This window comes from Macrotis lagotis, chromosome 7 (assembly GCF_037893015.1).
Source record: "Macrotis lagotis isolate mMagLag1 chromosome 7, bilby.v1.9.chrom.fasta, whole genome shotgun sequence".
Taxonomy (NCBI): Eukaryota; Metazoa; Chordata; class Mammalia; order Peramelemorphia; family Peramelidae; genus Macrotis; species Macrotis lagotis.
The window spans coordinates 39,297,991-39,323,061 of NC_133664.1; the positions used below are offsets into that span (position 1 = coordinate 39,297,991).

Genomic DNA, 25,071 nt, shown 5'->3' on the forward strand with positions numbered 1-25,071 from the left:
TTGCTTGAATTTTACCAGAAGGATGGGTTTCAAACCAATTATACTTAAGGTGTTTTTTTCTCCCCCTTCAACTGACCTCAGATTATTTCAATCAATCAGCAAACATTTATTAAATGCTACTATGTGTGGGGTATTATGTTAAGCACTAGGATTAATTATTTAATGAGTTACCTGGTTTAATTATAGCATTATCAGTCACACGAAATGATGAGAATTTCTGTTTTGGCGGCACTCCAACTTCTCTGTACATTTTCATTAATGATTCAGATTTCTAGGGGGGGGAAGCATTCATTAAGGGAAATAAAGCACATGAGATGAGTTTCTAACATAAAACCATAGACTAGGTAATAGCTATGAGGTCCAGGCAGGTTAAATGGGTTCTTGAAAGCAGGTGCCTATCCACTCTAATAAGGCCACCTTCCTGGCTGTCCTCTCCAGCCCTGGCTGGACTTTCTCTGGCAGACCCCCCAAACTCTTGTCTTGGAAACCTCCCACTCCCCCAGGGCCTGTTTAGACTCTGCCATTAACTCTATAACTTGGCGATCTCTCCTCCTCCAAGGTCCAGTCCTGAGCACCATGGCAGTTCAGCGTGTGCCTCACTTTTTTGTATGAAGGGACTTCACTATTTCCATTCCTTAACTTTTTTTAAATCCCACAATCTTCTTTCCTCCCCCTCATTCCCAAAAGGAATAATCACCATCACTCACACATGGGATCTTTAATTAACTTCCTTAATTAGAAATTTTGACATTTTTCTATTTAACCAAAATGACTTTTCATTCCACATCTCTCTCCCTCACCCTTCCTACTTTTGCCCCCATCAATAAGTCAATAAGCATTTACTGAGCACCTACTCTATACCAGTACTGTGATAAGCAACAGGGACACCAAGAAAAGTAAGACAGCCCTTGTGCTCAGGGAGCTACTAGTCCAATGGAGAAGATGACAAGAAAACAAATATATAAATGTGTGTATGTACAAAAGTCCACATATAAATATACACACACATGTGTACAAGCTATGTGCAAAGCGCTCTGCAGATACCACTGCTCTCACACCAGCAAGCAGAGGCCAGGGGACTTTCTCAGGGTCACTTGGCCAGTGTCAGAGGCAAGAGCCGAACTCAATTAGGTGCTGTTTTCATGGCACATTGTTTCTACTCTAGCTGTAGGGAAATGAGGATACTTTTGAGAACTTAAGTTAGAAATAAATTCACTTGGGTTCATCTCCATCATGGGAATGCAAAGATCATCGGCCATCCGGGGCTTGTTAATTATTGTAATCAAATGAAAGCCTATTTGAAGACACTGCCCCCATCTCTAATTCTCTGCCTGGCCCCTCTTCAATCCCAACTTCACCATCTAGAGGGAGTACACTCCTGGTGTGTGAGTGACATGCACTGGTGATGTCAGACCCAGAACAATGAAACCCCTGGAATAGTTTGGTTGGATGGTCCCCAGGAGAGACTCTACAGGAAGCACCTATTTCCCTGATTATGCCATGAAGGGAGTTGACTTAGAGCGCTGCTGGACCCAAAGTTCAAATCCAGTCTCTCCCAACTAGCTGTGTGACACGGAGCAAATAAGCTCAACTCACTTTCTTGTCTATATTGCTGCATTGTTTTTTGTTTTTGCAAGGCAATGGGGTTAAGTGGCTCCCCCAAGGCCACACAGCTAGGTAATATTAAGTGTCTGAGGCCGGATTTGAACTCGGGTCCTCCTGCCTCCAGGACTGATGCTCTATCCACTGCTCTACCTAGCTCCCAGGCACTCCCAGGGCTGTGGTGAGGACCACATGAGATAATACAAGTCAAGTACCTTGCACACATTCAGGGGCTCTATAGAGGCCTGGCTGGTTGTTCTCATGAGAGTTAAGGGGTGTGTAAGAACTGAACAGGAACCGGACATCAGGCTGGATCTTTGGAAAGACCTCACACTTCTCGTAAACATAAAGGCCCATCTTTTTAATGCCAACATGCAGCATATGGTTACAAACCACATAACATGCCAGGCCTTGAGCTTAAAACTGAGGGTTACCAAAAAGGTCAGGAAAAGGAACAAGGGGGGTTTGAACAACTACCCACAAGGAATTTCAAAGAAGAATCAGAATGAAGGTTACTGCTGGGGGAAAAAAATAGCATTGTAATGGATAGAAAAATGGATCGGCTGTGTTTTAGGAGCTCAGAATCGCAACAGACAACCTGGGGGTCAAACATGAAGACTCTGCCCAGTAGCCAGGCAGGCGCCCGGTGGAGATCATGGGAGAGCCAGGACAGAAGTGCTGGAGGGTAACTTGTGACTTATGCTTCTGAGGAGAATGCCCCCCATCTCTGAGCTCACAGACCTGGGGGGGGCGGGGCAGCTTAACCGCCTATTCTGTTCTTAAGGTTGCCAGGGAGATTCGGCCTCTTCCCCTCTGCTGATTTTATTCTTAAATGGTTTCTCACTCTTCATGGCACCATCTGCCCTCTCCTGCCCCACAGTCCCACTCCAAGCCCACTCTCTCCTGGTACCACTCATTCCATTACTGTCCTTAGAGGCCCAATCCCAAATCTCCTCACCCCAGGGGTGTTCTCCTTCCTTCTCCAATCATCATGTTCTTGATCATTATCTGTACACACAAGGATCTTCCTTCAAACCTGAGGAACTTCCAGTTTCTCAAAGTTATGGAAAGTCTAGGCCTGTGTCTAACTTAGAGTAATTATGGACTCATTTATCGATACACAGCTAGTGGATTCCATATTGAGTGCTCACATTTCATTTTCACCTATAGACTATTCAATACTTGTTGGCAGGGATGACTGTCATTACTTTTTGTATCCTCTTGGCACCCAGAACATACTATTCTTGCCTAAAACACTTAAATTTTTTTTGAACAAAGGGGCTTCTTATTAAGAACTCCTTATTCTCCAAGGGATGGAGGAAGACATAATTTATTCCAGTCGTTCTAAAGGATTCTCTCTGGGTCAACCACCTTCTAGAAATGCCCTCATCATAGAAAATAACACAGCCATCTCTTCTATTTTTACAAGGGATGTCTGTGCCTTACTAATGACCTCTACCATGCTTACTTTTCATAACATGAACACAGAACTTTCAACCAGGAAAAAGACATCGTTGAATTTCCTTTCTGATCAGATCTATAGAAATCAGTCTAACAATTTTCAGAATAGGATATAAAATTCATTTTGACAATAGAACAATACCATGTGATAATTAAACAATAATGCAATTTTAAGAATATTATGATTTTAAAGTATTACCCTTTAAATATACCCGAGACTATTTTTATATTTAACAAATATGATAAAGCCTAAGCCCAACCACTTCAACACAGAAAAAAACATGATGGAAGAAACAAAATAATATATTATTTATTATCTTTAATGAAATAGCAAAATGCTTCAAAAGTTATATTTCAGGAACAAAACTTCTAAGATAAAAATAGTTATCAGTTAAATGAAAACAAAATATATTAAGCCTGGAAGAGATAACAGCAACATTGCAATCGAAGTTTTTATTATTTTAAACAACCAAATGAATTTTCTCAAAAGGTAAGGGACACTGTAACACTTGGGAGAGTTTCACCATAAAGAGGCTGCCACCATAACCCATGAAGTTTCTGTAATTATCTTTTTTCAGAGTAGAAACACTTCTATTCCTAAGATGAAATGATTTCCATTAATTTGGGGTCATTTAATGTCCTCAATTGAAGGTACCATATACTTCATAAGCTTTTAAAGATGCAAAAGTAAGCAGGAAAAAGTAATTGAATTTAGCTCAACTTATTAAAGGCATGAATTTATCACAGATTTTAAATCTCTAGCCCCAGAAAAACAACATAGTCTTCATAAATTTACTTTAAAAATGCTTAAATATTTTATACTCTGAGGTTTTATTTTTCAATTACTATTTCATGGAATCCTCAGGCAAACAGCAAGTGGGCTAATGATGATTTTCTTTCAAAAAAGACCTCTCTCCTCTACAGAAAAGCATATTTTATTTATAAAGAATTGCAGAAGATCTATTTTCATATATCATTATAAAGAAAGTCAATTGAAGAGACGAATCTTTGCAGCTCTGTGCTCCTATTGTAATATATTTCCCCCCAGTACTAACAATACTTTTCTTTGACTGATTAAAAAGAAATGTTTTCAACCAGGTCCCAAATAAGCTCCTCACTTCAAATCAAAGGTCAGTATCTGATGAAGTCACAGACCCAAGGCCTTCAAGACCCATCTCCCACCAGATATACCCAAGCTCACTAAATGTTTTGTGGTTCAGTCACTTCAGTCAAAACTGGTCCCATTTGGGTTTTCTTGGCATATACTAGACCAGTTGCCATTTCTTTCTCCAGTTCATTGTTGATAAGGAAACAGGGTTAAGTGACTTGCCCAGAGTCACACAGTTATTTAATGTCTGGGAGCAGATGTGAGTTAAAGAAAATAAGTCTTCCTGATTCCAAGTCTGGTGTTCTATCCATTCTATCCATTGAGCTACCTATCTGCTCCTTAGTAAATTTAGATCACTAAAAACCACTTCAGGGGCGGCTAGGTGGCGCAGTGGATAAAGCACCGGCCCTGGAGTCAGGAGTACTTGAGTTCAAATCCAGTCTCAGACACTTAATAATGACCTAGCTGTGTGGCCTTGGGCAAGCCACTTAACCCCACTGCCTTGCAAAAATCTAAAAAAAAGCCACTGCAATACAATCAGACTACTCTACTACTTAAATACTGACTAGAACCTGGGCAAACAATATTATCTATCATTCTAGAACTTTTCTGTTGAAATCCCTAGGGAATTCCTCATCTATTTGAATCCTACACAAGATATTTTCCTTCCAGTGAAGAGTTTCACTGATAAGCAAACAACTTATTTACTAGGCTCAACTGAAGATTGGTCACAATTATTATGGAGTCTTGTATGTAGTTAGGCAAGAGACCTCTTATTGGAGGAGCCTGTAAGGGTGCATTTTGCACAGCTGAGTCAAATGTCTTGGCAATTAGCAAAATCAGAAAGAGATTCTATATTTTTTGTATTTTTCAACCAAAGGGTGAATAATTCTATAAGGGTTTCTGAAAAAGATAAAACTGGTTTATGGGTCACCAGTTATTGATGTCCTCTATATTGCTTTGGGGAGAAAAATGCTGCCATAATGATTATCCATGCTCTTTCCATTTTTCTGGTATGTTATTTTCCCTAAGGTACATTAAAGTGATTTCTAATGCTTATAATTGTCTTTTTCAAGAGCTCTGTGTTTACTTGGGAGGCAGAACAGAGCAGCCCAGGCCAAGGGAAGTACTGGAATATAGAGCCACAGACTCCCTGGGATTGCCAGGCCAAGGCCATCGGCTCAATCCCACACAAAGAAGGCTCCTGAGGAGAGGATGGGCGGGGAGGGGATGCAGGGTGGTAGACCTCTTCTCTTAAAAGGAGCCATGCCCTCTAGCCCAGAAGACTAACAAAGTCTTCTATGAGCAGGACCCACAGAATCCCACATACAGGGTACTATATTATCAGACAGGTCCCTATCCAGAAGCTTTCCCAATCTTTTCCAAAAGCTGAGGATTCAGGGGCAATTTCTGGAGTTCCAGGGAGGAAAAAGACTAAGGGGGGGATGACTATGAAGGCAGCCAAAGAAAGTCAAAGGACTCATTTCCTTCAACAAGGGACCCTAAACTCTCTCAATCCAGGGGCCCTAAAAATCCCATCACAGTGACCCAAAGAACAACAACTGTGCAGTCTCAGACAGAATACTTTATTCTTCTCAGAGTAAACCTCCTTTCAGAAAACAGCTTTAGGGAAAAGAAAACACTTCCTTCACTGGCTCAACCTCCAGAAAAAACTAATAGGCAGAACTCATTTCACGCTTTCCCTTGGGCTGGAGGGACACCAACCAAGCTGATCCCTTCAGCTAAAGGCTCCACAAACAAGAAACACAGAAAGCCAAGAAACCATGGAATTCAAGGAGCATTCCCAACCCCTCACAAGAAAGACTCTTCTAGCCAATACTGAAGGCTCTCCAGTGTCAGGTTCACCATCCTGATTGCCACAAGGACCATCAAGGACCAACTTCTGGAACTTGGAACTGTACCAGTGGTTACAGTTGCTATTCAAATATGTCCATTCTGCAGGAAAATGACCCTGCTTCCCTTTTGCTTTCTGAGGAAAACTTTTGCTTTCTTAGAAAAAAAAAAGTCCAGTTCCAAAAGAGAAAGCAAGTTCATTCTCATAAATGCATAACCTCTGATAAGAAGAATATTCATTTCCATTGAAGAGGTATCACCTTCCTTCCCAAATACATCCCATTCCTCTAAAAAAAAATAGATTGACATATACAGTTGTTTCTGAGCAAGCAAAACTACAGATGACTCAAAAGGCAATGAAGAAAAATGCAGCAGACATAGTGGCTTATTTATCAGCATAAGGCTTATCAATGAGCAATGGCGGAATCAGAAAAGTAAACTGGATAGTTGGTGGTGTTTGTCCTTCATTCTTGAAGAAGACCAGAACATCAGTGTAGTGATGCTATGACAACAAAGTGAATAGGATTTGAATGGCGGGGGTGGGCGCTGTGTTAAGTCTACAGCCTCACTTTCTCCTCCAGATACAGCTGCCAGAAATGAATCGGGATAACCAAAGATGACCCTGGATGCCAAGTAATCAGGGTTAAATGACTTGCTCAAGGTCACACAGCTAGTAAAAATCACATGTCTGAGGCTGGATTTGAACTCAGGTCCTTCTGACTCCAGGGACAAGCAAAGAAAAGCAGCTGAATATTCCATGTGGCTTAATGATACCCACAACATGTAGAAAAACCTCACAGAAAGCCTCTGGCATATTGAGGGGACCCTCTGTGGAGGAGCTGGGGAATCCCACAGGTTGAGAAGCATTGGATTGGGAACTAGAACAATGGGGCAAATACAATGCTTCCTCATAAGTATTCTGCACAGCAGTTGTTACTGCTGAATATGTGAGGCCCACCCAATCTAGTCATTAGCATGAATGAACAGAGTTTAGAAGAGCACTTCCAGAACACACTTGGCCTTGTCATACTGGGGCCTGAAACACAGTGAAAGAATTCAGTATCCAAGCAGTAAGGTGGATTTGTGTGTGGTCAGGGGTGAAGGGGGAAGAATGCTAGTGACAGAATTTCATACTGAAATTGCCACATATAATAAATATTTGTAGTATCTAAGGCTATATTTATATTTCTCCACCTAAAATATGAAATGTCACTAACACAAAAATGGATTCATGATACCCATATTCACAAAGCCAAAAATAATATGAAAATGTGGAACAATTCTGTAGATACTGGCTTAGTAAGGTTCTCAGCATCCACTGGACTTTTGGTTCTCTCTTCATGTTTAATTTGCAAAGGTCTACTGAAAGTAGAATGGACTACAAACCATTTATAGAATAAAGCATTAGGGGCAGCTAGGTGGCGCAGTGGATAGAGCACCGGCCCTGGAGTCAGGAGTACCTGGGTTCAAATCCGGTCTCAAACACTTAATAATTACCTAGCTTTGTGGCCTTGGGAAAGCCACTTAACCCCATTTGCCTTGCAAAAATCTAAAAAAAATATAGAATAAAATATTGTAAGTAAGGCCCACCTTTACCAAAGTGGTCATAACATTTAAGGTGAAGGACCAACTTCCCATTGCAAAAGTAATTATAGAAAAACCAACACCTGTCAATTTAGAGAACTGCACCCAAGATGTCTGAATCCATTTGGAAAATGTAAACATTTAACATTTTTAAAAAAGATTCACTAAAAACCTTACTATGGTTTTAAAATACTAGGGGATTCTTCAAATTCTAAATTTATTTAGTCCACCAAATATCTGTATTTTAATTAAAAGGGGTTGTAGACCTGCATCAGGGTGGGGAGGAGGGAATAACTGACATTTCTACCCAGGAGAGTTAAAGATGGCAGAGGAGAGGAAGCAAGAGAGCCCAGCTCTCCCTGGATACTCCTCTGAGATTTGGAACAAGCATCAGACTGAACCATGATTGGGAAGTCTGGAAGGAATCACAAGGATTTCTTTTTCTAATCCAGGTCAGTAGAAAGAAATGAACAGAGGCCTATCCAGGAGCGGGTTACCCAGAACTTTTGTGTTTGGAGACTAGAAGACCTAGGACCAGCAGCTGTGTCACAAAGGCAAGGGGCAGACCCTGATGCAAGAGGGATGAACCCGTGGGGTTCTGCAGGGAGCAGAAACAGAAGTCAATGATTTCAGAGACTGTGGGCAGAGCCCAGAGTGATGTAAGGAGCACTCGCACCCAGAAGCAACTGACTTGCTGGCTGCATTCTAGAGCAAGGTACAGTCACTGGTCTGAGGCTGGGTCCTGGGCAAGGAGAGAGTACAGAAGCTGGTAGCAGCCTGTCCTCAGCACAGGGCACCAGGGCAGGACCCCAATGGGAACAACAGTAATAATCACAGCTATCATTGCAGAGGTTTTGCTTTAGGGTTTACGATGTACTTTATGTTATCTCATTTGATCTTCGTAACAAAGCTAGGAGACAGGTGTTACTAGGCCCATTTTACAGATGCGGAAATGAAGGCTGGAAGAGATGAAGTGGCTTGCTAAGGGTTATACAGTTAATGAGTGTCTGAGACAGAATTTGAACTCAGGTCTTCCTAACTCCAGGTCCAGGACTAACTTTCCATTATTCTCTACTCCTACCCTCAAAGAACAACCAGTCTAATGAAAGAGAGAACATATACAGTGGAAGGGGCTAGGGGAGCCAAGACTGTACTTGAGCAGAAGGTGGAGAAGCCAAGTCTTGAAGGAAGCCAGGGACATTAAGAGAGGAAATGAGAGGGCAGTGGCCAGGGAAGTAGTGCTAAGGCAGGAGATGCAGCATAGGGGCTGGTGGGGCTGGATTTGAGGGGGCTGGGAAGGGAATTAACTCACAAAAATTCCTATTTGATCCTGGAGACAGAGAAGAAGTAGAGGTAACTGGGGAGGTGGTGAGAAGGTTTGATGCGGATGAATTAAAACTTCACAAAAAGCCCCTTGGCAGCTAAGGAGAGTGCTGAGGCCCTATGACTAGGTAAGCTCCTTCCAAGGGGCTGTTGTACTAGTCTGGGCAAGAGGGCAGAAGATCTGGACCAGGGTGGTAGCTCTGAACAGCAACAAAAGAACCCATAAGAGTTGTTGTATATTTAGAAACAAGATCTGACAAAAGAACAGATATGAGGGGTCAAGAATGACACCAAGTTGGTGGGTCTGGGTGACCTTGACAGGAATAGGGAATTTGGAAGAGGGGAAAATTTTTGGGAAAAGATGCCGAGTTGTTTTTGATATGGTTGAGTTTGAGATGCCTGTAGAACAGTCAACTGAGGCTGACAAAAAGACACAGTCACAAGGGTGACTCCAAAGTAACTATTTCAAATACACCACACCACCTCTATCTTTTCTATTGTTGAACCAGTCCCAATGGACAATTTAGTTTCCCTGACATCTTCCTGTTTTTTCTATTAAGAAATACAATCATTTCCATATTTTAAAACTGAAAAAAAAAATCTTCAACAGAACATTTGGCCCAATGCATTTGGTTAAGATCAATTTCAATACACATGAATTTCTATTCTTTGCTATATCATTTTTTTACAGAGGAAACTAAGGAAATAAAATACAGATATCCACAGGTCATTTGATTGCTAAACAGCACCTGGAAGCCATGGGTGGCCCAAGATTAAAAGCAAATACTTTCGAGGGCATTGGACACAAAGGGAACCCTCAATTCAATCCAATAAACATATATGAACATGTCATCACTACCCTTGCCCATCCTCTCTGCTTATGAGCCCTGCTGTGCTCCCAGGTCCAGGGGGTGCCACCTGGCTGTCGCCCTTCACTCTCATTGTGCTGCTTCTGCATCTACCATCTTCTTTAGTAGCCTCCCCTTCCCCCTCATACAGGGATCACACCCACATCAAGGCCTCATCACCTTCTACCTGACTACTTCCACAGCATTCTCCCAGCTACTGCCAAAGGGATTTTCCTCTAGTGAATCCTTCAAAACTCTGCTCTACTGCTACCTTTCACATGAAGCCTTTGCTGATGGCTCCAGCTTCTGGGCTGCACTCCAAACTGAGTTTGTTTTTATTTTGTACACAATCTATCTCTCTATCATCATCTCTCTCTCTCTCTCTCTCTCTCTCTCTCTGTCTCTGTCTGTATTCCCAGTATTTAGCACAACCGATTAAGAGGTTGTATGGGGGGCGGCTAGGTGGCACAGTGGATAGCGCACTGGCCCTGGAGTCAGGAGTACTTGAGTTCAAATTCGACCTCAGATGCTTAATAATTACCTAGCTGTGTGGTCTTGGGCAAGTCACTTAATCCCACTGCCTTGGAAAAACTAAAACTAAAAAAAAAAAAAAAGAGGTTGTATGCATGGCAGATCAAGAACTGGTCAAATTAAAAGGAACCTTTTCCCTGCTAAGCCACTACTTAATGGCCTTTATTAAAGAAAAGGTCAATTGCTATTGAAATGGGTGGTAGGTATTGTATTCTAAGTTTATGGTCTGCCTAAAAATAATTTATTATTAAAGAAAAGTAATTCTCAGACACATGTAAGTGATGCAACTGGCTTCTTACAAGAGCTGAGGAAAAATATGAATATGGAGAAACTGGTTGGAAATAAGGAATTAGGAGACATGATATAATTCTAAAATAGAAATTTTAAAAGTTTGGAATTAGCTTTCTATACGATCTTATTTTTTAAAAAACAATTTGATTCATAATTAGACTTTTTTTTCCAGGACCCCAAACTCTTGATTAACTATGTATATTATCTGTCAACAACATTTGTTTCTTCCGGAAAATATTATGATTTTCCATAGAGACTGGAAATTTAAGTAATCTACTCACAGACCAAAAAATAACGTGTAGTACTGCAGTTTTAAGATACACTATAATTCATAACTCATCCAAATTACTTAGTCTTATAAACAGTAACTTACAGAGAATTGTGATACATTTTTTCCTCCGACGATTAGGGTTCCTCGCTTGCCCTCACACTCTTCCTTTGGAGTATATTTTAGGACATGACAGTCTTGTACCTTAAAGACAAACCCAAGTAAAGGAAAGGTTAAAATACAAAATTCCATTTAGATAACTTCATCTAACACAAACTATGGTTACAGAAGTTTACTAAATTAAGGCTCTAACAAGGGGCTACAGCTCTCATACGGAATTGGGAAGCTAGAAGAAGTTATGAGGTATCTATTTCAAGGCTAACACATGATAAATAGAAGCAAAACAAAATTTCAGTTTGCACAATTAGTAGAAAGTTCTCATTTGCATTAGGATAATCTAAAATACAGAGTGAAGTAATACAATTTTGGTGTGTTTATTGGATGTGATCTGGCACTCTGTCTCGACAAAGACTAACTTTTTTTGTTCCAGATCAAAATAAATCAAATAGATCACAGTTTGATGCTGATTCCTAGCAAAATTTTAGAAACCATTATAAAGATCCATCAAAGTAACACATCAGAATGCCTAGCTTTTTAGCACTCTAATCCAGTCCTGGGTGGGAGGAGGCTGACCTGGGTTCAAGTCCTTGTCCTAAATAAGTCCTCAAGACTTTAAGTTGCACAGCAATTCCTCACTGGAGGCTCCCTCTACTGAGAAAATCCTAGGCCGGACATTTCAGTTCCCACCTCCTCTCCCCCTTTCCCAGCCAAAATGTTCTAGTCTTACATAAGACATTGGTAGAGAATCCTACTTATGACCCACTATAATATACAGTCTAATGACAATCATTAAGACATAATTTGACACTTGTTGGGAGTTATTTTATTTTCCAGTGATTACCTGAAGTAATGTGACAGCATGTTTTTTACCATCCTTAGTCCATAAAGGCATCATCCCCAATTTTGATGCAATAAGACCAACTCTTGAGGAACCTGGAAATTAAAAAAAAATAAATTTCACCACTTTGCAAGACAGCCTTAAGGTGATTTTTCTCCCTGAATTTAGTACACTTATAGAGTATGTACTTGAGTCAGACACTGGGCTAAGTGGCTTACAACTATTCTTTCATTTGATCCTCACAACAACTCCAAGAAGTAGGTGTTATTTTTATTCCCCATTTTATAGATTAAGTTAAACAGGTGAAGTGATTTTGCCCAGGGTTACATAGTCAGTGTCTGAGACTGGATTTGAACTCGGGCCTTGCTTGGCCCCGGCACTCTGTGTACCAGACCACTAACTACTTATAAAATATTTATTCCTCAAACATTTAAATATCCAATACATAGATGAATCACAGCTAGTGGCAACAGACATGCAGGAACCACACACAATAGTTCTGGTCTGACTGCTCAAACACAGCTGTTTTTAAAGCATTCAGCCCCCATTTTATGCTTTGCAATATCCATCTATCCTCAAAGTTTTACATGGATTTGCTTGGAATCAAGTCCCAATAAGAAACGAAGAGATGGGCCTTGGGAGAGTCAGGGATGATAGAAACAATTACAGCACGATTGTTAAATCAGCTGCCCCAAGGACAGTTTGCTGCATGAACTCTTGGGAAGTGACACTGAGGCTTCCTACCCCCTGTACCATACAAAGACCTGGCTGACCGGAGGCTCAGGGAGGACTCCTGGCAAGCACACTCCAGAAGCAGACTCTCTGGTGGTCTCTTTAGGCTGAAATGGACACCAATGCTCTAGGGAATCTAGAACTTGGGCCTCTTTTTTCTTTGACATTATCTTTAGTTCTTTAAAGTATATTTTTAAAAATGAACCTGGTTTTGATTAAGCACACAGTATAACTCTGGAATACAAGCACTCAAAAAGTCATTTATTTGTAGGCAACTTTTTTTAACACAAGGCTAATCTACTGACTAGAGGTTTAAGACAGTTGAACTAAAACCTCAAACATATTTTTTTTTTTACAAGGCAAATGGGATTAAGTGGCTTGCCCAAGGCCACACAGCTAGGTAATTATTAAGTGTCTGAAGCTGGATTTGAACTTGGGTACTCCTGACTCCAGGGCTGGTGCTCTATCCACTGTGCTACCTAGCTGCCCCTCCCTCAAATATAATTAAATGATCATTTATTCATTCTCAAAATAGATTTTATTATACAAGAAGATTGGAGATATAAGACTACATGTGTCTCATTGACATAAACAATGTGATCAGAGCCAAAGATATGTACCTGGCTCCCAAGGATGAATGGGCCACGGTTCATCTTTCAGAGGACAAAGTTTACTTGCTGTTTGGGCTCTATACTCTTCAGCTGTTAATTGTTTAAGAAACTCATAATTTTCTTCAGATAGATGTTCATGCCACCAGGTAGAACTGGCCCCATGGGTGCATCTCACAACAAGGTTCAAGTGTGACCTGACAAAGTAAAAGAAAACAGATCAAATCATTTCCTCTAATCTGCCATAAAGGAACACTGTTAAAAAAATAAAATTATCTAAAAATTCATCTCTTTTCCTTTTTTGTTTTTAATCTGAAGCCCAGCAAATCTAGATTTTTAATCTGAAGGAGTATCAACTCTATGAATGTTCGAATTGAATGACTCATCTCAGACAGTCCTGATGTCAGTTAACAGCCCCAGCACATCCTATCAATCGGATTCAGTTGATTAAACCCAGATAACACAACTGCCAGGAACTGGGCTACAGATACAAAAGAAGCAAGCATCTGCCCTGCGTCAGTTGACATTCTTCTAGGCTACAAGAGTTCTGGAGCCTTTTCTGTGTTGTGCATCCCTCTGGAAGTCTGGAGGAGCCTATGGATTCCTCGGAAGTATCTTCTTCAATGCACAAAATACATAGGATTATAAAAGGAATCAGACTGAAAGTTAGCAAAATATCAGAGCGACTCATGTGACTCAGTGAGGAATCTCAGTACTAAGCGGGGGGATCCATGTTCGCTGCTAAGTCAATAAAGGATTTAAATAATAGGTATTAATAAATAGGTGTTTTCAGGCTTGCCATTGATTCACTGAGAGGTAAAGAAGAAAGAACTGAGGGTTGTGAAAGGTGCAGAGGGCAGCGCGGGCGGGGCCGAGGCGGGAGCAAGCAGAAGCGGGCCCGTTAGGTGAAGTGGAACTTGGGGGGGAAGGAAGGTGTCATCAGCCTGGAAAGCGGCCGAGGTTTGAGAAGCTGAGGGCGGATCACAGATTCTTCCAGAAGCCACCGGAGGGGTCCCGGGAGCTTCGGGGCCGCTTTAGGAAGGTCGCCGCGGGAGCCGGAGGTCATGGAGCGGCGGATTCAGGAGTCCGCAAGTGGCGGAAGCCAGGCCCGGGCCTCTGCCCTCCCCCCCTCGGTCCCCTGCCCCCCACCACGTACCCGCCGCCGCCCCGGGCCCACAGCCCCCCGGCCGCGCGGGCCAACAGCTTCCAGCCCGCCATGGCGCGGGGAGTCGCTCCGGCCGCAGGACCTCCTTTCCGACCGCTTCCTCTCCCCGGGCACAGAGGCGCCGGAAGCGGCGCTCCCGGAGGAGCCTCTTCCGGTCCTGCGCACAAAAGCGTCCGGCCGGAAACGGCGCCCGGAACCGAGGTTCCCGGTCCGCGGGGGTTCCGGTGGCCAGATAGGAACCCGGCTGGCCGGAGACGGGGTCCCCTCTGAATGGAGACATGTCCAACCTCCATCCCCAAAAAGCCCTCAACCCCCCAAAACTTGTTCTGTTCAGCCTAATCTCAAGAAACCGACCGCTGATTTCTCTCTAGGAATCAAATCGGTGAAAAGTAATAGGAGTTGGCGCAATGGGCGGGCTGGGGCCGGAGTTGGGCCTAATTATCTGTCTTATCTGCGTTAATTATCTGTGGCAGAGCTGGGAGGGGAGAGTAGGCGGAAACGCGGGCTCCCGCAGTGAGGTGGGGGCGGGGCCGGACGCTGCCCCGCCCCTCCCCGGCGTCACCATGGCAACTGCCCGACGCCTGCCCCTAGGAGCCGGCTGTCTCCAGGACAGAAATGGTTTCTAACGCATTAGGCACTGTCTGCCCGAAATGTCCGAGTTTTATCCAGTTTCTTTCCAGTGACAGCCTTTCAGTTTTTTGCAGTAGTTCAGTTTGGCAAAACTTGAAATGTTTATTGGGACCTGATGAAGCCTGGCCTGGGGAGGGATGAAGAGGGACAGTCGATGGGGCTGAGCCTGCGATTTCCATGGTTTAAGAAACTCCAAATTGGGAAAAGGAAAAAAAAAAAGCAATTTCTCCTACATTGACCCCTTCTGATCTCAAAGAGCGGCCTGGCGCTTCAGAGGTTAAGCTACTTACCCAGGGTCACACAGCCGTTGCCTATTAACTAAAGCTGTGGATTGGGCTCCTTTTGCCTCTCAAAGTAGCAGACTCTCCGCTTACTATATTGCACTCTGGCCTGTGAGTTCCATGAGTCTGTCCCTAAATTGGAAATAACTTTTCCTCACTCTCCCATCTGTCTAAATCCTAGTCACCATTCAAGGCTCATCTTAAGACCCAGCTCTTCCATGACAGTCTGCCCCTGGGCATATTTCTCCTCTACCTGTCCTTGAACAGAGACTGGTAAGTTTTTAACTCTTGATTTGACATGATTTTGGCCTTTGTTATATTGTGTCCCGTGTAGTTCTGTGGCAAACGTGAACATCTTTGCCAACTTGATTGTGAATTCCTGGACCTTGGGCCAGTCATTTACATCTCTCTGGACCTTAACTTCCCCCTTCGCTTTAAATGATCTCTAAGGTTCATTCCAGCTCCAAATGATCTTTAAAGGAAAGGAATGTATTATTTTGATTGTTTCTTCCCTATAGAACCTTGGATATGAAAGATTAAATGATTTATTCAGGGTAATGCAGATAATTAGGAGTACAATTAGGCCTAGAATTCAAGTCTCCTGATTCCTACTTAGTCCCTGGTACACTCATCAATCAATCAGTTAATCTACCAAGTGCCAGGCACCAGGGAGATAAAGACGAAGCAAAACAGCTCACATTTCACAGGAAAGACAATGTGTGTACATAAGAATTATGTGGAAAACTCATAAAAAGCAAACACAGGACATATCTATATTTATATATAGATATATATTTATACATATATAATTATATATATTTGTACATATTTGTATATATAAGTATATATTTATACATATATGTATGTATATATAGAGAGAGGGGGGAGGGGCAGGAAAGACCTCATTCAGAAGATGACAGTTGAGTGAATCTAAAAGGAAGGCAAATATTCAACAGGAATGGACTTGGGGGGAGAGGGGAGGGGGAGATGAAAAATGGAATGTTGTATATGAAGAGTAAGCTGCTCCCTTTGGCTGAACTGTAGTGTGCGTGGAGAGGAATTATGTATAATAAGACCCAAAGCTAGTTTGAGTCCATTGTGAAGAGTTAATCTATCAAAAAAAGTATAATTCATCATGTAGGTATAATAGGGAATATGTGAAGGTGATTATCTAGTAGAGAAAAGTGGGTGAGATTTGCTCTTTTTTTTTTTTAGAAAAATATTTTTGTTGCATTTTAAATTCTGAACTGTCTCCTTCCTTCCCTCCCCATCTTATAGTATAGAAGGCTACCATTCCACACAGATTTATAAATATATGTGAAACCATCCTTTGCATACTTCTATTTATCCTTTCTTTCTCTGGAGGTTAGATCCCGTCTTCTTTCTTCAGTCCTTTGTGGTTGATTTGAATGTTTACTTTACTAGAATAACTTGGTTGTTCACGATTGTTCTTTGAACAATATTGCTATTTCGGTAAACAATGTTCTCTTGCTTATGAGATTTGCTCTTTAGGAAAATCATTCAAGCAACTGTCCAGACAAAATTCCATGTACTAAGAGCCCAAATGAGGATGGCGTGTGAGAATGTAGAAGGGGATGAGTGAAAGAGATATTATATAGATAAAAATGACAAGATCTGTCAACCAAATAGATATATATGGGGTCAGTAAGAGTGGGGAGTGGAGGGTGGTGCCAAGGCTTCGGTCCTGTATGTCTAGAAAAGGGTTGTGATACCCTTGAAAGACATGAGTGAATTCAAGAATGGAGTGGGAAAGAGAGTGAGTTCGGTTTTAAATGTGTTGAGTTTGAGCTGTCTATGGGGAATCTAGTTCAAAATGTCCAATATGCAATCGGTGGTGTGAGACAGGCTCAGGAGAGAGACTTGGGCTGGATTTATAGATTTGGAAGACAGCTTCAAAGAAAAGTAATTTATTGGAATCACCAAGTAAATGTCATTCTTTGTCCTTTGTTCTCCAAGAGGACCCTGACATCAGGGAGGTGATGCCATGACAAGCACAGGAATTGGATTTAAATGGGGGTGGGGGCTATGGTAAGTCACCAGACTCACTTTCTCCACTGGCATCATCTGGGCCCAGTGGTCATATATGAGTCTGGACGACTGGTGATGGCTGCCAAATGAATAAATGAAGAGAGAAAGATGACTGAGAGAATCCAGAGGTCAGAGGTGTGACTTGGATAATGATCCAGAAGAGACTGAAAAACATTGTTTAGACAGGAGACCAAGATATAAGAATGTCATAAAAGCCCAGAGAAGAAAAAAGACTCCCCTGGAGTAGAGGGTGGTCAACAGTGTCAAATACTGCAGAGGGGTTGAGAAGGGTGAGGCTGAGCCACTCATTCTGTATTTCTCAATAAGCAAAGGAAATAGAGAAGACCACATCTAAGGCAATAGAACCAAAATATGAATTACCAGATATCTGAGAAGAGGGGATGGTATCTTAGTCCTTTTATAGTCTTGCCTTGTATTCTCCTTATCAATATAAAGACAAACATATGATGAATAATTGGTAGTTAGCAGGTAGGTCATCCCATTTACTAGAGAACTGAGTCTGGAGTCAGGAAAACCTGAGTCCCAATCCAGCCTCAGACACTTATTTGCTAGGTGACACTGGGGGATGTCACTTAACTTTTCTTTACCTCAACTACGAAATAGGGGTAATCATAGCACCTGACTTGCAAGGTTGCTATGAAAATTAAATGAGGTAATTTTAAGTGCTTATCATAGTAAATGATGCTTAGTAATTGCAATATAAATTTTATTCCCTTTCTTTTCTCTTTAAGTTTTATAATATATTTTATTAATATATTCCCATTTGACCCTTATTCTTTATTAATTTTATATATTTTCTTACTGATTATGTGATATCATATGCTATATAATTAGAATTAAATATAGATGATCAATTATAGATAAGGGATATATAAATATATTGTATTATTGATCATACAATACATCCTATATATTGTATAATCCATAATATATACATGATCAATCATAAAGTTATATATGCTAAATGTTAAAGAATAAGTATCAATCGGAATATATATATATATATATATATATATATATATATATATATATATATATATATATATACACACACACACACACAATAAATACAACAGTGTGAGGTAGGTCCTCACAATATTTTTTATTATACCCACAATTTAAAAAATTGATATTTCTCCCATGTAGGGAATCCAGCATTAGAAAATTTCCTGGAGGCAACAAGGGGTGAAATGACTTGCTTATGATCACAGAATTAGTAGGGATCAGAGATAAAACCTGACCTCACTTCTTCAGGGCTCTGGGCATGGCCCTCTGTCCATTAAGTAATTAAGGGTTTATTAAGAGTCTATTATATTTCAGGCTTCATACTTGTCATTGTTTATCCTCCATGTGGTGCTGTCTCTGATGTCCAAACTACAAATGAATGAACCCCAAGATGGAAGTTCAGATAAAACTTAAAAGATGGAACCTCAATGAGATTTAGTTATTTCTCCATGGATGAAATTGGATGAAATTCAAACCCAGATCTCTCCTGTCTCCAAGTTTGCAGGCTGTCTACTTCCCCATACTATGCCTCTCCAAGTGAAGCAAATTATTTCTTCTTAGATATTGTAGTACCAGAATTTTATTGTCATTTTCTAACTTTCACATTGATCTTTTTTTTTTGGAATGAAACTTTTTTTTTGTGATAATTAAACTGGCACCAGCCTCACTCTAGGTCCATAGGAGTTCCCCTACTTCACTGGTGCCATGATCTCCTCAGTTTTAGAATACCTGCCACCAAGGCAAGTGATTCCATCAGGGCTTCTTGACATGTCCAACTCTTTTTCGTGCCCTTTTGCAAACCATCCGTAACAGACCAATTCAATGCACCGGATTTTTTTTCCTTTGAGGCTATTAATATTTCTTTTTTTTTCTTTTTCTTTTTATTCTTTTTTTATTCTCATTTTGTACAAATTTTTTTTTACATTAATAAAATATTCTTGTTTAAGAGTAAATGAAATACCCCCTCCCGCCATAAATATAGACTTGCTTGAGCGATAAAGGGGAGAGAAGAAAAAAATTAAAATTAAAAAAAATAATAGTAATAATTGTAGGTATGGCCGGGTGGCACAATGGACGAAGCACCAGCCCTGGAGCCACGAGCACCCAAGCCCATATCCAGCCCCGTAAACCTAACAATCACCCAGCCGTGTGACATACAAGCCACCCGATCCCCACTGCCCTGCAAAAACCAAAAAGAAGGAAAAAAAAAAAGACCCAAAATAAAATAGTAAAAATAGTAGGAGTGGCTGGGTGGTGGACAGAGCATTGGCCCTTGAGCCAGGAGCACCTAGGTCCAAATCTGGCCTCAGACAACAAAGGATCACCCTACTATGTGGCCCCAGGCAGGCCACCCAGCCCCATTTGCCCTGCACCCTCCCCCAAATAATAATAATAAAAAATGTGCTTCAGTCTTTGTTCCAACACCAACAACTCTGTCACAGGTGGATCTCATTCTTTATGCTACATCCATCGCAAAAGTTACTTCCATATTTTTCCAACGTTGCCATTGCTGATCACATCTCCCTCCTTTCGTATTTCTCCACTACCATGTACTTTATTTTCTCTCTCCTTTCACTCTGACTCTGCTGTAGAGTAGCTGAGTGGCACAGCAGACAGATCCCTGGTCCTGGGGCCAAGAAGCCCTGGGCCCCCACACCACCCCTTAGGCCCAGCATCCACCTGGCCCTATGATCCTGGACAGGCCTTCCAATCCCAGCCCCTTGCAAGAAGTAAAAAAGAAAATGTGTTATATCTGGCCACTCTCCCCCCATGGTCCATCCTCTACTCCTTTATTCACATCCCCACCCCTTCCCCCTGCTCCCCGCTCCTTCTTACTCCAGATGTCTATACCCCATTGAGTATATATGCTGTTTCCTCTCCTAGCCATCTCTGATGAGAGCAAAGGTTCCCTCATTCCCCCTTGCCTCCCCCCTTCCATATCATTGCAATAGCTCATTGTAATAAAGAAAAATCTTATTATATGAAATATGTTGGCCTATTCCCCCTCTCCTTTTTCTTTCTCCCATTACATTTCCCTTTTTTTATATTGACTCCATTTTACACCATAGTTTATCTTCGAATTCAGCTTTCTCTTGTGCTTCAACTATAAAAGCTCCCTCTACCTGCTCTATTAACTGAGAAGGTTCATATGAGTATTATCATTGTCATTTTTCTATGCAGGAATATATGCAGTTCATCATCATTAAATCCCTCATATTTTCCCCTTCTCCTCCACTCTCTATGCTTCACCCGAGTCCTGTATCTGAAGATCAAACCTTCTGTTCAGCTCTGGCCATTCCAACAGGAACATTTGAAATTCCCCTGGTTCATTGAAAATCCATCTTTTTCCCTGCAAGAGGACATTCAGCCTTGTTAGGTAGTTCATTCTTGGTTGCATTCTAAGCTCTTTTGCCTTCCAGTATATTCTATTCCAAGCCCTACGAGCTTACAATGTAGTTGCTGCTAAGTCCTGTGAGATCCTGATTGCAGTTCCATGGTATTTGAATTGTGTCCTTCTGGCTGCTTGTAATATTCTCTCTTTGACTTGGGAGTTCTGGAACTTGGCTATAATATTCCTAGGGGTTGGTTTTTTGGGATCTCTTTCTCGGGGGGGATCGGTGGATTCTCTCCATTTCTATTTTGCCCTCTGCTTCTAGAATATCAGGGCAATTTTCCTGTAGTAATTCTTTGAAAATGATGTCAAGGCTCTTTTCCTGATCATGACTTTCAGGTATTCCAATAATTTTCAAATTATCTTTCCTAAGTCTGTTTTCTATATCAGTTGTTTTTTTCAATGAGATATTTCACATTTTCTACTAATTTTTCATTTTTTTGGTTTTGAAGTATTGATTCCTGATTTCTGGTAAATTCATCAATCTCCCTGAATTCTATTCTGTGTCTGAAGGATTTGTTCTCCTCAGAGAGTTTTCTTCTCTCTTTTTCCATCTGGCCAATTTTGCTGTTTAAAGCATTCTTCTCCTCAATAACTTTTTGAACTGTTTTATCCATTTGACCTAAGCTGGTTTTTAGCATGCTATTTTCTTCAGCATTTTTTTGGATTTCCTTGACTAAGTTGCTGACTTCATTTTCATGTTTTTCCTGCATCTCTCTCATTTCTTTTCCCAGTTTTTCTTCTAACTCCCTCATTTGATTTTCAAAGTCTTTTTTGAGCTCTGTCATAGCCTGAGCCCAATTTCTGTTTTTCTTGGAGTCTTTAGATGCAGGAGCTTGTGCTTCCTCATCTTCAGACTGAGTATTTTTGATCCTTCTTGGGCTCATTTGCAAAATATTTCTCAATGGTATTCCTCTTATTTCTCTTCTTGCTCATTTCCCAGCCTGAGCCTGGTTTGGGGGTGCTTCCTGAGCTTTTGGGACACTCCCACAAGGGTCTCAGTGTGTGAGGCTCTATCCTCCCTCTTGGTCTGTGAATGACCATAAGTGCCCCCCCTCTGCCACAGGCCGAGGTGGGGGAGCCCTGTTGTTCTATGGGGGGGCCTAGACTGTGAGCAGGATCTGAATGTGGTCAGAGCCCCAGAATCCTGTTCTAGGGGCAGAGGACAGAGCTCTGCAGTCTCTCCCTTCACTCCCCTCCCTAGGCTCAATGGGCTCATGCCCTGGGGGCTCCTGTTTACTGGCTCTGCCTGCTTCTGTTTCCCGATCTGGGCTGCCTAAGGACCAAGCTGCTCACTGTGTGCCCTGAGGGCTGGGCTCCATGTGCTCACTCTGGCAGTGGTCCCCCGCTGTTCCCCCACTTTGTGCCCGGTGCTCCCCAGTGTGTAGCTCTGGAGACACCCCTGCTGCTGTGAGCTGGGGCTCCCAGCGCCCTGGGGCTGCCTCTGGGAGGCTGAAGTTCTTTCACTCTGGTGGGCCACCCCTCTGGCGGGCCACCCCTCAGACCCCAGGGAGCAGAGCCTTTCTGCTCTTTTCCAGGTTACCTTGAGTAGGAGAACTGCCTCACTGGGCCCCTCTGTGGGTTCTGTCTCTCAAAAGTTTAGTTAGAGTCCTTAGTTTATAAGTTTTATCAGAGAGCGCCTAAGACCCAATCCTTTCTTGTTGCCATCTTGGCTCCCGGCTATTAATATTTCATGGGTAAAAGTACAATGCTCATGCTGTCTGTTTTTTTTATTGTCATCTTTTCACTCTTAAGAAACAACTTGTCCCATCATTTGTTTCTTGACAATCTCTCCTATGAAGCTTCTCATCCAGAGGACATTTTTAGCTGAGTGTTTTGGCCCATTTGCACTGATCATGCTTCTTTCCATTGCCCATTGAATTGCTTGAAATGTTGATTCTCCACATTGTGGGGGTTCACCATTTACACCATATAGTATCACTGCACTTCACCTATAATTCATTAAATCCTCCAATACTTTAGTGACTCTAGGCCCTTTCCCTCCTTCCATTGGTGCTGATAACCTACTATCCATACTTTTTCTGTGTGTTATTTTTCAATGTTCTTCCCCAATTACTCCATAGAATATCTTCCTGGAGAGGCGGCTAGGTGGCGTAGTGGATAAAGCACTGGCCCTGGAGTCAGGAATACCTGAGTTCAAATCCTGTCTCAGATACTTAATAATTACCTAGCTGTGTGGCCTTGGGCAAGCCACTTAACCCCATTTGCCTTGCAAAAACCTAAAAAAAAAAAGAATATTTTCCTGGAAGTCCTGGAAAAATTCCTCTAGATCTTCTTCCGCAAGGTCAATATTATTGTTATAAAGATAAGCCCATGGAATTAGCTTACTGGTGGCACTGCACAATTTTTCCCAAAGCAATCTAATGTCCCAACTCTTTTTCCTATTAACTTATGGGCTCAGCTCATTTCAATTTGCAATATTAATATATGATACATACACCAATAGTTTAACTTAATTGGCTCACTTGTCCAATCACATTATGTAATCTGCATCATCTGTCACTTAGTTTTTACTGGTTTGGATGATTAGAACAATCTCCTTTGAATAAATATGCATTGTAATGAAATTTTAAAGTGACTAATTAATATGAAGCACTAAAACAACTAAGTAAACTTGATTTTCAACTTTTTGCATTTAAAGAACTTAGATTTCATACATAAAAGGGTGAAACTTTTCAGTTTCTTCTGTGTGCTGTGTGTCCAGCAGGATTCTATTTTTTTCCCCTTTTTGTCATTCCCATTAACTTTTTATTCTAGGTTTATCTAGTGTAGATTCTATTCTGGCTCTACTTTCTAACCCCCCCCCCCCCCGTATCATTCTATTTTAAAGATTTTTGCAGATTTTTTTCATACTTGTGGGTCTTAATTGTATTATAATATTTCATTGCATTGATTCATCACATTTTATTTAAACATCCCCCTCTTGTTGGGCATTTAAATTGATTCTGCTTTTTTTTCTCTCCCTTAGCAATTATAAATAATGCTGCTATAAAAATCTTCAAGCAAATAGCTATTTTTTATTTGTTTTTGATAGCACTCTGAGGGCATCTTCCCACCATTGGAATTATTGGAAGGTAATTAAATTCTTGTTGTCATAAATCTTTCTTCTTTCTTGCCTTTGCTAGCTTCCATGTAATAATTTAAACCAAGGCATGAACTTGGAATAACTTTGAAAATGACCCTTATCCTACAAATAAAACTCAGCATTTTAGTCATATTGGATCCAGGGAGGTGATGGATGAAAAAAGGTGATATATCTCCAGGATGATTTTCTTAATACTCCTTTCCAGCCACTATAGGCACAGCACCTGGTGCTCATGTGGAGGTCACAGTGACCAGAATGCATTGACCTGGCCAACGAAACAAATAGAGAAGCAGGGAGATAGATACTGAAGGATGGGAAGGGATTTGGATTCTGAGAATCTGACTCTGCTGCTTGGTTACCTTGTGGAAGTTCCACATCTTTGTTTCCTCCTGTGCAAAAAGGACACTAAACTAGATGACCTTTGGAATTGTCTTAAATGTAGAGTTGAGAAGAGCTAAGTCATTGATAATCATACAATATTGTTGTTACTGTGTACAATGTTCACCTGGTTTTGCTCATTTCACTTTGCATCACTTCATGTAAATATTTTCAGGTTTTTATGAAAGCATTCTGCTTATCCCAGTTCTAAATTTTAAAAAATTATTTCCTTTAGTGAGCTTTTGTATCTTTTTTTTTTAAATTTGGTTACTTCTGTTTTTTCAAGGTATTTTCTTCAATATTTCTTATGCCTTTTTTAAATCAAGATGTTAATCTTGATTTTATCTTTGATAATCTTTTCATAACTTTCTTCTGTCTCATTTCATTTATTTCACACAGCTAAATAAGTATTAAGTGTCTGATACAGGATTTGAACTCAGGTCCTCTTGACTCTGGGGTCAGTGCTTTATCTACTGTGCCACCTTGCTGCCTCCTATCTCATTTCTTTATCCATTTTTTCCCCTTTAACCACTCTTACTTAATTTTGAATAACATTTTCCCAGGAATTCTTGTTGGGTTTGTGTCTGATTCACTCATTTTTTTCTTCGAGGCTTTACTATTTGCTGTTTTAACATCTTGTTTCCTTCTGAGTTTTTTATCTTGATCTTTTCTGTTATCATAGGAGCTTTTTATAGTCAAGTTTTTTTTTTCTAGTCTGTTTTTTGCCTTGAATTTTATGGTAAAGTTTTTCTGTGTTCCTGATATATGAGGAAGGTATACCATCTTAGACTTAGCTTTTTTGCATTGCTGTTTTCAGATTTAGTTCTGGGAGTTAGGAAGTTTAGTGGGCTTCCAGATGGTCTGGTGTGGGGGACG

General features: G+C 41.1%; 1 protein-coding gene and 1 long non-coding RNA gene across 2 annotated transcripts in view; one reads left to right on the forward strand and one right to left on the reverse strand.

Moving 5' to 3' along the window:
* Positions 1-14,633, reverse strand: part of MRPL3 (mitochondrial ribosomal protein L3) — a 32,641-nt gene extending 18,008 nt beyond the window's left edge. Inside the window, exons 1-5 of the mRNA XM_074195808.1 lie at positions 14,325-14,633; positions 13,181-13,365; positions 11,832-11,923; positions 10,976-11,074; positions 172-271 (exon numbers count right to left, since the gene is read on the reverse strand). Coding sequence (XP_074051909.1) covers positions 172-271; positions 10,976-11,074; positions 11,832-11,923; positions 13,181-13,365; positions 14,325-14,626 — 778 coding nt within the window. The 5' untranslated portion in view covers positions 14,627-14,633. The remainder of the gene's footprint in view (positions 1-171; positions 272-10,975; positions 11,075-11,831; positions 11,924-13,180; positions 13,366-14,324) is intronic.
* The window catches only part of LOC141494521 (uncharacterized), a 47,432-nt gene continuing 36,906 nt past the window's right edge, over positions 14,546-25,071 (forward strand). Inside the window, exons 1-3 of the long non-coding RNA XR_012470473.1 lie at positions 14,546-14,722; positions 15,426-15,517; positions 23,701-23,806. This is a non-coding gene — a long non-coding RNA (uncharacterized LOC141494521). The remainder of the gene's footprint in view (positions 14,723-15,425; positions 15,518-23,700; positions 23,807-25,071) is intronic.